The 14639-nt window shown below is 41.1% G+C and overlaps 1 protein-coding gene across 1 annotated transcript in view; it reads left to right on the top strand.

The window, feature by feature from the left end:
* The first annotated feature begins 1477 nt into the window (after positions 1-1477).
* TMPRSS13 (transmembrane protease, serine 13) overlaps positions 1478-14639 on the top strand; it is a 26329-nt gene continuing 13167 nt past the window's right edge. The window contains exons 1-7 of the mRNA XM_018562866.1: positions 1478-1594; positions 2172-2276; positions 3635-3760; positions 3974-4106; positions 4963-5061; positions 9881-9924; positions 13806-13980. Coding sequence (XP_018418368.1) covers positions 1582-1594; positions 2172-2276; positions 3635-3760; positions 3974-4106; positions 4963-5061; positions 9881-9924; positions 13806-13980 — 695 coding nt within the window. The 5' untranslated portion in view covers positions 1478-1581. The remainder of the gene's footprint in view (positions 1595-2171; positions 2277-3634; positions 3761-3973; positions 4107-4962; positions 5062-9880; positions 9925-13805; positions 13981-14639) is intronic.

Here is a 14639-nt window from a genome sequence, read left to right on the forward strand (position 1 = left end):
ACTGGCGCAATAAATGTGGTGAAGCCGGGTGAGAGGGATAGGTGATGTACTCACCTATGGTAGGTTGATCATTCGATTTTACGAAGGCCGTGAGATGGAGTGGAGCAGTGGCGGGAGACGGTCCCTCTTAGGATGGGTGGTGTAGTGGTGTTACCAGGTGGAGCAGATGTAAACACAAAAATAGCGAGGTGAGATGAGGTTGGTGAGCAAAAAAAGGGAGAGATTCTGTAACTCACCGCAAAGAAAGTGAAGGCTGGCTCTCAACGACGAAGGTAGGCTCCTGTAGAGCCTGGGTAGAAGGCTGTAGGATGATCCTCTGAGTGAGTGCTGGCGTGGCTGTCCTGCTGGACGTCTGCAGTGTCCGGCGCTGGGGAGAGACACGGTGCTGGAGGGTGGGTAGTGCAGCTGCCGAGGTGTTACCATGTCCCCTTGTGTTGTGACATGCCTGCTGGAAGGGGGATGAGTGTGGATCCGAAGAGGAGGCGGAGGTGGATGCACGCTGGGGCCTCCTAACGGTCCGGCGTGTCTGTGTCTTCAAGCTGTCAGCTTCCGATGCCAGTGCTGAGGTGTGAGCTGGTAGTCCACCAGCTCTAACACATCGGCTTGAAAAAGAAGGTATTACCTTTGAAACGCGTCGCCAGCCAGAACCCACTGAGTGTTTCAAACACTCCATCTCTTCACCGAGCCAACATCTCCTGACTTTTGGGCTCCGCCCCCTCCGTCTCTCCACACCTTGCTAAAATGTTACAGTTTTTACAAGAACTAGAGGTGAATACTTGGAACTCACCAGCGACAGGTTACTTAACATATGCAGTTAAAACTATCACTTTCATGTGTCACTCCCTCACTGGCTTGCTTTAGAGTGTAAGCCAGTGGTGCTTGTTTCACCTTTCTCTGGTGTCCTCCATAGCAAGTTTGAAATCTTCCAGTGGGGGTTACTTGTTGTTGAGAAAACTGTGTAAGAGGGCCAATCAACACTGTAGAGATTTCCTTTCCATTTCCCAAGATATGAAGTCAATGGAAATTTTCAGAATGGCAAACAAACAGGCAGGGGTTTTAATCCTTCCCTATTATATCCAACATTTAAGAAAAATGTTTCTGCTACACATACACTTTAGCATCAACGTGCAATTAAATGTCCGGTTATAAAACACTATTAAAATTAATTTGCAGCCGCCCATATTGTGGGGCTAAGCCTGACCACTCACCTCGACTTTAGTGTTGGTTTTACATTAATTCACCTAAAAAAATGCCTTAAGGGCGGGGACAAACGTTGGTACTGGACCTGATATTACAATGTGTTACCATGCTTAGATTATGAGTCTCACTGTCTGTTGTTCTAATATTCTGCGGGGCCATGTGGCCTTTGAGTGTACTTCTTTGCAATGTACCCCACCCTTTTTGCCTACAAATAAAGAATTAAAAAAAAATATATATATATATTAATTTGCAAATGGTCTAACATATTTCTTTCAGCCCTACTCCAATGGACCATATCCAGCTTATCTTCACTCAGGCAACCATGGGACCGTCTATCAGCCATATACCATTCAGCCGAGTCCTCCTCCGCCTTCCTACATTATGGAGAGACGACGTGAGTATCAGGATAGCTGTTCAAATAACATAGCATATTCTAGTCTATTTCTGCTACCTGTTGAAATGTGGAGCATGCTTAAACCAATGCAGAAACAAACTAACAATGATGATATAGTTAAAAATTGCTTGATATAGTGCCTTTTGCCCATAGTTCACATCCCAAACAAGCTTACCCTAAAAAAAAAATGATTATCATTGATTTACCACTAACAATGAACAAATCATGTAAAAGCAACTTTACTGATGCTTCATATAAACCTTGGTCTTGCATCACCATATGTTTTATCTAAATAAGTGTTCCTACTAATTTTCATGTATTAAAATCATTGTTTCTACTTATTTTAATGTATTTAATTATTGTTCCTGCTCATTTTAGGCACAATAGGAAGTAGCAGGACAGGACAGGGCGGGGGGGTCTTGAAGCTAAAGGTGGCCATCTAGTATCACATAGCCATTAGTAATAGTGGAAAAGTGTAAACCCCTATCCTCGTTCCTTCTCTTTCACTAACATGTTGTAGACATTCAGCATCTGGGCTTTTTCATGTCATTTACCAATGCTACCTTCTTCATTTCAGCTGGATATAAGTTCCCGTTTTCGTTATTTTCAAGTCGTGCTTCTACCATCTTTGTCTTCCTTGTGCTGATTGTTGTCGTTATTGGACTTGGTCTAATAACAGCATGTAAGTCCTCTGTTCATTTGTTTGCCTGGAGTACAACAAGCTGTTCATCTGATAAGCAGCACAAATGTTTACACATTGCTAAAAATGGAACCTGAATCTCAAAGACTTTATAATGTGCATCTTTAGGTTGTTGATGTTTATAGTGAAACGAAATACCATGTCAACTAATCAGCTATCATAGTTTATTGTTCTGACTCAAAGTAGAAACACAACCAAAAGTGCAGTTACAATTATAATGTAGTCCCCCCACTCTCAGTGGCCCCTCTTTGATTGTATGCTCCCTTATCCAAGGTACCATCCAAAAAGTTGCAGACCCATTTATCAAAATCTTCTGAGCTGGGCTCATGCAGTCCTATGGAGACAAAATGCTCTGTGATTTCGAGGGCAATATAAAGCTGGCCATACACTGCCATTTTTTCTCATTCAGTCCTGAGAAAACATGCTCGGTTCCCACATCCATGCTAAACAGCATGAATGTGGGAATCTCTCCTGCTGGCCAACATATTTCCACCCTGCTCCTTTGACAAAGGTCAATGGAATAATCAATCGACTTTTGTCAAACCAATTGGTGCAAACAGGGCTACCCACAGCTTGAGTTTATAGGCCAGCATAGCCAGCTTCAGACCGGTGTGTGTGTGTGTGCTGCAGGAGTAGGCAGGGCAGCCTACAATATAAGTGTAACTTCACCAAAGGTGCAGGAAATTTGAGGTGCCTGCATATATCATTCTCATTGGACAAAGCTTGGACACTTACTAGTGTTGAAACTCCATACATCCCTGTTGACCCAATATCATGGGCTATAACAGCGGCAATAGAAAATACATAGATGGGAGCAATAAGATGCAAAGCAATAGTGCATTCTTCTGCCAATAAAGTTTGCAGGTGAACATTTTCCTATGCAGAGTGGCCTGTCTGCACACACCATTGCCCATTCAACTGCCAGAAGGTGCATGAAATAAAGTGTGAAAAGGGAGAAGAGTGTTCCTGGACACTGGCCTTCAATTGATGAAGCTGGGCATGGTAAACACAGGTATGCTGGGGGAATATTCACCAGCAATAAATAAATGTCTCTAAACCTACAGATAACATGAGCTTTGCCAAGTCTGCCTGCAGTATTTCCTGGTAAGATGCACAATGCAGAACTCTTTACCTTGGTCTTCATGTCCACTCCTACAGTATTGAAGAGCCCTATGTGGCAAATGGGTGCCAGCTGAGAACACTGCTTTGCAGTTCATGGCTGGAGGATATATTTATATAGTTACATTTTTTTTTGTGATGTTTGCAGATTATTCTTTATTTCATTACAACCTGTTCTGATACAAACATGTGCTAATGTAGATTTTCTCTTTTCCTGCCAGATAAATTAAATGCATTTGGAGGATCCTCTTCTGACAACTACATGATAAGAGAAAAATGTTTTCCCAACAAGACCCTGTGCAATGGGATATCTGAGTGTGCCATGGGTGGAGATGAGGCTGGATGTGGTAATATGTCTACTATTATGTTTGTCAGGGATGATAAGGAGTGAGACGGGTTTATTCATATATCATAGAATGAACGGTTATGGAGATTTCCCAGCTTAATGCAGTACTACAAAGTAAAGGTTCACCCGTAATAAAGTGTAAATGTGTAGAAGTTTATAAAATATCGGTTTCTACTAGCCTGACATAGTAATATATCTTTTATATCCCCAACAGTGCGTTTTCGGTGGGACAATTCACTGCTACAAGTCATGTCACGTACACAGGAAAACGTGTGGCTGCCAGTATGTTCTACAGGAACCAACAATGAATTTCCCTCACATGTCTGCCAACGGTTTGGATTCCAACAGTAAGTCTTCTGTGTTAATGTCTTGTGTTCCAAATAAACATTCATTCTTAAATAAAATGAAACCAAATATTAGGAGAAGTATCTCAAGCATGTCCCCACACAATTAAAAATGTGTTTTGGGTGCGATCTCTGTCCCCATTACAATCACTTCCTGTCAGTCAGACCCTTCTTACTGGAATAGACTACAGGCAATGACTACAGCGTTAAAACCCCTACCCTTAAAGCTGAACTCCAGGAAATATTGTCAAAATACAAGAAGCATATGTATCTTGTGTACTTTGTGCATTTCATCTAGAGCTGTGCAGTAATTTAGTGTGATACTTTGCTTCTGTGCAGGATCTTCCTATAATAAAGACCGGTCACTGTTGCTCTCTCTCCTTGACTGGTCTTGTATCCACCCCTCCAGTATTTTTCTGCGGGCAGCCTGTAGTGTGGGGACCTGCTGAGTCCATCCCACAGCTCTGCTCTCTGCACAAGTTATGTGCAGGACAGTGCTGATGTCACCACTACTTTTATAAGGCAGTATCGTGGGTTGTAAAGTCATTTGATGTCATGATCAAAGTGAATTCAAATCCTTTGTGGCTATTGTGGAGTATATTTAATGGAAAATATTGTGGAGTTTAGCTTTAAGTAAAGCACTGTTTGTAAAATTCTTTGTCTGACATAGCCCTGGTGGAAGTAAACTGGAAGTAAGCACTAAAAATGATATTACATTGGCATGGGGTCATAACAACTAGTCTTTCTTTTAAAATAACTAAAAAAGAAACAGTGAATGTATCATTAACATATATACCCTTTAATGCCCTGCAGACATTGCTTCTGCATACATCATTTTTTATTCTATCTCCATCCTCAGAACTCCAAAGACTGAGTTGGTGACCATGAGTGACAATTCAGCAAACATTGGCCTTTTTAACGCCAGGACATCTGACACCATCCAAGGAAATTTAGACAGGTATGAGGTTTCTATCATTTGTTTCTGCTATCACTGTAGTTGTATTCTGTATTTTGTCTCCTACACATATATATGAAGAATACTTTTTTCGTAGTGTAATAAAATTCTAATTATGATTTCCCTGATTTGTAATTCACAGTGGCCATACCCTGCGCTAACCAGCATAACAAGTTAATTTGATTCAATTTAATGATTGCTTTTGAGCCAGAAGGTGATTTCAGATGAGGTTTTGGACAGTATATTCTTTAATAGGTCCACACAACCATAGATCACCTCTTCATAAATCAGGTGTTTCTGCAGCAATATAGATTTCAGCACTCAGCAAATAGCAAATAGAAAAGGAACCAGCGCCACTCCAGATGTTGTGAGAGTTAAAGCAGCTTCATTTCTTTATTTATATAATGCATGAATACCAATGTTTTAAAGCCCAACTGAACTTTCATTTTAAGGCTTTATTAACACTATAGTGTGCATAGTGTGGGATTCCTGTGGCAGAAACCTATGGGATCCTGCGGCAAGAACCCCAAATATTCAATTTAGAAGCAATCTCTGTCACCCGTTCAAGTTAATAGCTGAGCAACTACGGCTGCATCTGTAAGCGCCTCTCCACATGTAATCGTGATACGATTGCATGTAATTTGGAACAGATTCCTGCCCCTGGATGCACGGCGGTGATCTATTCCAAGCTGCATGTAATCATATCAAATATTATTACATGCAGATTGCTGCTTACAGATGCAGCCGCTGTCACTCGGTCATTAACCATTTGATGACCAGGTGTTTGCACCCCCTTCCTGGCAAGGCTGTTTTTCAATATTTAGCGCTACAGTAATTTGACATTTCTTCCGTCATGCAACGCTGTACTGAATTTATCTTTATACCATTTTTTGGGGACAGATGGAGCTTTCTTTTTGTGGTATTTAATCGCCACTACGGGTTTTTATTTTTTACTACAATAAGGAAAAATTACTGAACATTTTGAGAAACATTTTTTTTTAACATTATGTTAGGAAACAATTATTATTACCCAATTTTTTGGTAAAATATAAAAGACGAGATCACGTCGGGTAAATAGACTCCAAACATGTCAAGCCTTACATTGCGCGCACCCGCGAAATCGCAAAAAACTACCATACCCTAAATTGATCATAGGCGATGCTTTCAAAGCTTTAACCACTCATCAGTTTGGTATTATCAGTGGTTAATTGCCCTACAATTATTGCTCTCACTGCGACGTTCACGGCGATATGTAACATGTGCAGCATAATGGGCGCAATCGTCATTTTTGCATGTATGCGCACCCAACGCATGTTTGTACGCATGTATGTATGGGTAGGGACTTTTTTAATATTATTCTTTTTCATGTGTGCCTTGAATTTTTTTTTGCAACTTTTTTTTTTACACGTAACGTTATTGTTATTACATAGGGGGCTAAGAAATCCTCAATGTGATAGCAAAGAAATGTGACAGGTCCTCTTTATGAAGATGAATAAATGTCACCAGCACACCACCAGTATTGCAGTCCAAAGAGTTCATTTATTGGAATGTCATGTCACCAAAACTAGCGCTTTGGGGGCTACACAGGGTCCCCTTCATCAGGCTGAGCAATGACTTCAGCCTCGACCCTGCGTGGCCGGAAAGCGCTAGTTTTGGTGACATGACATTCCAATTAACAAACTCTTTGGACTGCAATACTGGTGGTGTGCTGGTGAAATCAGTTTCTGAAGCTGGAAAGTGACACAAGAATGCGGAAGTGATGTATTATACATCACGTCCGCATTCTGACCTCCGGAGAGGGGATCGGAGGGAGATTGTGTACCGATCTCCCTCTGATCCCGTCACAGAGCCACCATGCTGGTCCCGGGCTCGCACCGGGCACAGCGGAGCTCGGGACCAGTGGGAGGGGGGAAAAAAGAAGAAAGAAGAAAGAGTGGGAGGGGGGGCCACACCGATCGGCACCTTATACAAGCGATCCACCAGCTCTATAGCCGGCGGATCACTTGCATATAAACAGGCATCACTGCCTGTTTTTAAACAGGACGTCTTTTGATGGCCTGTTACATCCAGGAAGCACCCGGCTGGTCGTTTTTATATAAGGGCCAGCCGGGAGGCGGTTAACTTAAAGGAGAACTATGAGATGAGTGATTTCCACTCGCCTCATAGTTCTAGCCGACCTGTGACAATGAGACTGTCACAGGTCGGCTCAGTAGATCGGGAGGATCACATAACAAACATGATGGGGGGAATTTATATTTGCTTCAGATGTATGTTCCCAGTGTAATGTTTTACATAAATGAGGTTGAATAGACTCCAGGAAAGAAGACTCGCAACTCCAGGTAACTTTCAACTTAATTGTCCCTTCTTGAAGAAGTGGTCATGGGGACTTCTTAAGTTGCGATTGTTTTGTTAGGTGATGCTCCAGTGTCAGACAGTCGCAGAACAAGTGCAGATGGAAACAGTTGCAAACTTGGAAACATTTGAGAAATAGCGCAAGCTCTGCTCAAAATGGGCACAGATGTTAAAATGAGCGGCTAAACAGATGTGCACATTAAAAAAAGATCTAAGAGGCTAAAACTGTCACAATTGCTTTAACAAATTCCCCCACTATATAGTGGGGTTTTTCAAATTTGACTGCATAAGTAGTCATACACACTGAGGCCACAGTTCAGCTTTAAATACAATTAAAGCACTTTTTTTCATTATTGAATTGATGAAGCTCCTAGCAGGTCAACATACTTTTCTATGAGAATCACTTCACTCTTCTAACTCTGCACCTAAGCATGGGGCCAAGCAATCTATTCCAGAATGCAATAGAAATCTGTGGTGAGCAAAAGTTGACTTTATCTGCAAGACTAGAAATTGAGGCTCTGCTTCCTAGTGATTAAGCTGCAGTGTTTCCATTACCACACCAAGGCCTTATTTATAAATAAACACCAATAAATATTTATTATTTATCTCTGATTTTTCTTGTTTTATTTTCACGTTACAATGTGATTTGACAATATATACACCAGAACAAAACATAATAGTACATCCTTTACACAAATGGATAATTAATGTCTAAAAACAGAATTCCTCAGGCTTGCAGGCATACTGCATTGGGTAGTGAAAAAAACATAGACCTCTTATATTATAAGAAATACAAATTATTTATTATAATAAAACAAGACCACAGAGAAGAGAGTAATCATGAAGTACCTGCCTTACTGTACCTTTTCCTTTTAGGGCTCATTCACACGGGAATCGGCTGGCATGTACAGCTCCGTGCACGACCATATAGGGCAGCGTGTGATTAGTACGCAGCCCCTGTCTTTCTCTATGGGACTACGCGGCCATATGCCCCCCTAGACTCACCTCAAGTGCGCGTCTGTGCGTGTTAGCGTATGGGTGGATCCTGTCTGCGACCGAGCCAGGACACACGCACCAGTACGAACTTGCACTTGAGGTGAGCATAGGGGGGCGTATGGCCGCGTAGTCTCATAGAGAAGGTCAGGGGCTGCGTACTAATCACACGTAGCACCTGTCCTTCCCGGGAGCTGCCCGATACGGCCGTGCACAGAGCACAGAGCTGTACATGCTGTACATGCACACACATGATAAAATCTGAATTTTTGGCTAGAAAACTGCGTAAACCCCCCAAACAGTTGTATATTTTCTAAAAGGGAGGCCCTGTAGACTAAAAAAAAAAAAGCTAGTTGCAGTTTTTTAAGTCGCACAATATTTGCACAAATGTTCAAATTTATATTTTTAGGAAAAAATACACTAAAATGAATTTTAGTGCATAGAAAAAGAACATGATAGGATTTTTTTCACAACGTAAAAAAGATGGGGTTGTGTCGGGTACATATATACCAAACATTCCAACCCTTGTGAAATGGCAAATAACTACAGTACTACAATAACTGCTACACAATTGCCCATCGGTGACACTTTACTGCTCATCAGTTTAGAGTTAACGGTGTGTGTGTGTGATTGTGATAAAGTTATTGCTCTCACTCTGAGGTTCTCTATGTAACGTATGTAGCACAATTGTAGTTTTTGCATGTAGCAGAATTAAGGGAGGGTCAAAACATTGTGCACAAGGTAATGATCAAAGGATCGAAAGGTGGCCCACCATTTTTAGTGAAGTAACAGCTATGCTTTAAGGTTGGCCTACAGTAAACATTCATGATTCACATGGATCGTTAGAGCAAAGATTTGTGTTAGCAAAAAATAGTATAAAGTAAAAGCGTTTTTTATCATTTTTCTTGGAATTAATAAAACAAATATTTTTTAAGCTCCCGTATTTGCCTTGATCACATAAGTATTTACTCCCATATGGCTCAGGTCCATCTATAATGTGGTATTACATTACATTGGACCTGAAAAGAAAATAATACAAATGGCGTTCGTTATTTGCCTCTATTCACAAAAAACAAACATTCTCAGAGATTCAAAGAGCAAATGGCATTGTGAATTGTTTATAAATATGCCCCCCATAGTTTATGTGATAAGGAAATGTGGCTAATCTATGTACATACATAACTCCAAACTATACATAGAACTTTAGAAACTATAGAACTTTAGGACTATAGGAAGTTTTCATAAATAAATACGCCATGACTACACTATTTAGAAATAGTTTGATTAAAAAAACAGTCAAATGGCAACTGCTCCCCTTTAAGACCCGAATATTGTTCAGCTAGTCTTGTTGAAACATAAAAAGGGGTCGGTCTGACAGGCATGTTGAACAAATGTTCACAACCACCCTGAATACATGTATATTGTATATATTTTTCTTGCTTTGTACCAACATTTATTTTTTTCTGCTTTACTGTAGTGGAACTTGTCCCAGTGGCCAGTATTTGTCTCTAAGATGTTCAGGTAAGCAGTGTGTGATGAAGTCAATTATAGTTACATGATGTCTGTGTGATTTATTTTATTGTACAGTTTACTAGCAAATGAGTTTCTGTTCTGGGCAGAGGAGGCAATGCAATTTGCAATTTGAAAACTACCTACTGTAGTTTTGTAGAGAAATCCAAAATGCAAATACAGCGTGCTCAGACTTGTGGTTCCACAGGGAAGAGCAGAAGGCAAGTAGGGTGTTCAGGGACATGTAGCTCTAAAAGAACTTCCTGAATTTGTCCGAGAAAGGAGAGGTACAGGGAATCCTTGTCAATCATTCTTAATTCTCCCAAGATAAGCCAACGCTGGAAGTGTTTGCAGGAGTGTTCCTGACACCTAAGCTAGCCATAGAAGGCTCAAAAACCTATCAATTCCCCCATCCACACTATACAGCATAGATGGGGGAATCTCCACTGCCGGCTATTGTATTCGGCAGCCACAGCACCCGAGGCTGCCTGGATACCCGAACAGTAACTCCACCCAGTTGAGTTTTTTTAGCGACTTTTGTTGAGCTGGGTGGTGCTTGCAGGACCCCCATGGCTTGAATTTTGAACAATTAACCAGAAACTCAAGCTTTCTATGGCCAGCATTAGCTTAGGAATATCCCACATGCTTAGCCAAGTGCAGCATTTGCTTTCCCTTTGCCAGTTAGTAGGTACCTCCAGGTGTTTTCATGCAGTCTCAGACTGACTGTATAGCACACCAGCACCCCAGCACCCCAGAACTCTGTACTGCAGATAAATGGCTTCCTGGTGGCTACATCTGCCCTTTCACTTTCTCCTATATACAGCTTAGCATTGATCTTCCAATGGGAAGAGATGGGGCGAGTTCCATTGACTTGACCTCTATATAGAATGTTTTTTTGCCTGTAAAAGTAAATTGGACCTCACTTTATTATGTGTTTTGCCATCCTTTGGATGAACTAGGAGTTAAAGGAGAACTATGAGGTGTGTGCTTTTCACTCACCTCATAGTTCTGGCCGACCTGTAACAATGAGACTGTCACAGGTCGGCTCAGTAGATCGGGAAGTGAGCGAACACATAACGGCGTTCGCTCACTTCTCCATCCTGTCACGGCTCTCTGCCGTGACAGGGGAGTGGCTGGATTCCCCCCTCCCCACTCAGATCCTCCAGCGCTGACTGGCGGAACGGACGGGGGAGGGAGCGGGTACAGCTGGCTCTGCCTCTAGATAGGCAGAGCCAGCTGTCACTCACGCAGACATAATTGCGACGTCTCAGTGTAGTTGTATGCCTTTTTTTTTATTCATGTCTCCACGTAGTTGATCTTTAAAGTAAACATGTGCATTGGTTTGCTTTAAAGTGGAACTTAAGCCAAAACGTTGTTTTTTTACATTTTTAGATAGAGTAAGGGAGGGTTATAACCTCTGTTACCTTTTTTGCCATGTGTCCCATTGAGGAGATTTCCCTTCACTTTCTGTCCAAAATTCCACATCAGCATGGGAGAAGAAATCCAACCAAAGGGAGGTAGATCCCTGGTGGTCAGCAGAGTCACCAGACCTAGTGTCCTTATTGGAATATTTCCCATCTATTCCTGTTCTGATGACAACCCAACATTTGGGATTTTTTAAACTTTTATTCTTAGTGATAACAGTCACCAGGACAAATGGAGAGGGTGAATCTCCCCAATGGGGACCCAGCCAGCAATACAAGACAAATATGATAGGTGCTCTAATCCCTCTCCATTCCATCCAAAGTTTTTAAAAAACTGACTGCATTTAATTCCCCTTTCCTTATCAACATGGAACAATCTTTCCTCTGCAGCCCTGTTCCTCCAATCAGCCATTGAGAGCAAGGAAAGTAGCTCTGTGTATGCTCCTAGTCATTCTAGTTGCTAATAGTTGATCACCAAGCAACCGCACTGTCACATGAAAGAGGAGTGAAATAATCACATGCTCTCACATGTGCTGAACTCCCCGGTATTTTCTTTGCACCTGATTCATTAACAGAGCAGCAGGGAAGCAAAGGAAAGAGGAGTATGTGATGCTGAGGAGGGAAGTCTAATACACAGCCTAAAGGTGCCCACACACACTTACGATAATCGTACGATAATCGCGGGAAATCCCGTGATCGTACGATTATCGTAAGGTGTGTGGAAGCCGTGTGACCTCTACTACTGTAAGTAGATTAAAGTAGTCACTCGCACTCCATGATATTAAAGTCAATGCTGTTTATTGACTGAGATAACACACATCTCCTTCATGGGCTTTTGCCCAGTCAGGAGTGCGATGGGACAGGAGGATTAAGTCTCTACTACTGTAAGGTCGCACGACTTTTCTCTTACGAACATGTTCGAAAACCCACCGAGAATCATACGATGTTCGGCGGGTGTGTAGCATGTTCGTAAGATAAAAGCCGGACGGGCCGGTGTGTGCAAGCGCACACTGCCCGCTCGACATTGCGGTCATCGGAAATACGATCTGCCTGTCCAAGATGGGCAGATTGTACGTTTTTTAAATTACCTTACAACCATCGCAAGACAAAAGTCTTGCGATGGTTGTAAGGTGTGTGCCCAGCATAAGAAATGCACACACCACAAGCCACTATGCCATGGTTGTTTGACATTCAACTAATGTGTGTGAGTCTAGTGCCTTCAATACTAGTACTTATGCGTTCTAATATTTCCCTCATGGCACGTTTAAAATATAGAACTCATATATTTATTTTAACTGCCTGGGACCAGTATGTGTATTTGATGGTCTAACTAAGACAGTTAAATATGCAACTTGACCTCTGCAAATATTATATTTCACTGCAGATTTATAAAAGTCTATTAAGACCTCTTTTCTTTAGAAGAGAATTTTTGGATTTTAGATTCTTGGTTGCAGGTTTGTTCTACCACTCAGACAACAAACTGAAAATGAACCTTGACATTTCTGCAATTATGTTTCTTTAAGTCCCAGTAACTGTAACATTAAGTGCTTCACACTGGTCCTTCTAGACCTTGGTGCATGGCTATGGGTGTGACAAGAGTGAGGACAACCATGTAACTGTGTGTATTTTTCACACAAAGAGTTATAAGTGAGTAGAGCAGTGATGGTAGGCATTGAGTGCTGACAGAACATGTACTGTCTGTGATTACTAAATAATGATGACAACATTAGAGCAGCATTAAGAGCAACTGAAGTAGGCAGCTTATTCCACTATGGATATGATGATGGCAGTAATCAGCACTAGGTGGCAACTGCAAAAATGTTGACCACTGTGCTGCTAATGTCTGCTCGCTTTATCTCTAAATTTAGTCATACAATTTTGTTGCCAATTTTGCTGCTTGCCATTAGCTTTTAGCTGAGCAGCATGTCTACACAGTCTCCAAAGCAATCTCAAATATGTTTACAACCAAGAGTGTGCTGGTCAATGAGACAGCAATTGCATTAGGTATATCAAAAAAAAAAAAAACAGAAAGGAAAAACTCCGCAATAAAGTCAAAAACATATCGCTTTTACTAAAATACATTTCATACAAACATAACCAAAGAGACAGACAATTTAAAACATTTTTTAAAAACATGAATTATTTCCTATAGTAAACAGATAGCAGCCTCCCTGATTGGAAAAAATACTCCCCTTTCCAAAAGTTTTAATCATTTCCCACTTTCAATTGATCAACCAATCAAAATTGCTGTAGAAATCAATTAAACACTTCAGCTAAATTTTTGGCTGTTTGGAAGGTCAGAACTGGCAAACAGATAAACCTGTTGCTAGAACATTTAAGTAGTTTAAAACAGGTGGAAAACTCCAAAACAACAATTTTGTCAAGTGTATAAAGTGGCCAGCATCATTCTAAAAACGTTGGTCCCATGGTTGATCTATATTTTTGTTAATTGTTTCTTTTTTCTTCCAGATTGTGGGAATCAGAAGTCTAGTAGTAGAATTATTGGGGGCACAACGTCCACTCTCGGAGAATGGCCCTGGCAAATCAGTTTACAAGTTCTTAATGGAAAAGCATACGCCCATATTTGTGGAGGAACTATTATCAACAGGAACTGGATTGTGACAGCATCCCACTGTTTCAGCACGTGAGTATAAGTAGTGAGTGCAGTATTCATGTGTCCAAAAGGGATTTACAAAGCTCTATGGTTAAATTTAAGGGACCATTTTGGAGCATCTATTGTTGTTTTTGTTCTATCCATCTCCATAATAATTAGAACTTTCCTAAAAAAAGCAAAGACTGCCAGAGCTGACTTATCATTATCCAAACGCTAGTTAACTGGATGTCATGTTAACCTTTTTGTTTACAGCAAAACATAAGCAAGTTACGATTTTGCAAGCATGCATACTTGCAAATCTGTGTTATCTTTTTCACTATTCATATTTTATATTAATCGTATCAAACCTTACCTAGTCTGTTAATTAGAATTACGAAGAGGTGATGAAGAGGCTCTACCATTTGTAGAAAGTGATGTAATCATTCCCTTACATAATTCCCTGTAGGAACTTTTTTGCCAGGAACCAGGATTGTAATAGGGGAGTTCTATCTCTACCCTAATCCTCCCTCACGCCTACTCTTTTATCAGCCACTTGTGACTTATTTTACGAAATGTAGCTGTCAATCAAATGAGAAGGGAGAACACAGGGCAGGACTGAGAGGGTCCACATTGTTCTGTGCAGTGATATGCTCTGCCTCTTATGCAAATATAGAAGCATTATTATATAATGGGGAGAGGGGGGGGGGTGG

This window comes from Nanorana parkeri, unplaced genomic scaffold (genome assembly GCF_000935625.1).
Source record: "Nanorana parkeri isolate BGI_ZX_2015 unplaced genomic scaffold, ASM93562v1 scaffold608, whole genome shotgun sequence".
NCBI classification, from domain to species: Eukaryota; Metazoa; Chordata; class Amphibia; order Anura; family Dicroglossidae; genus Nanorana; species Nanorana parkeri.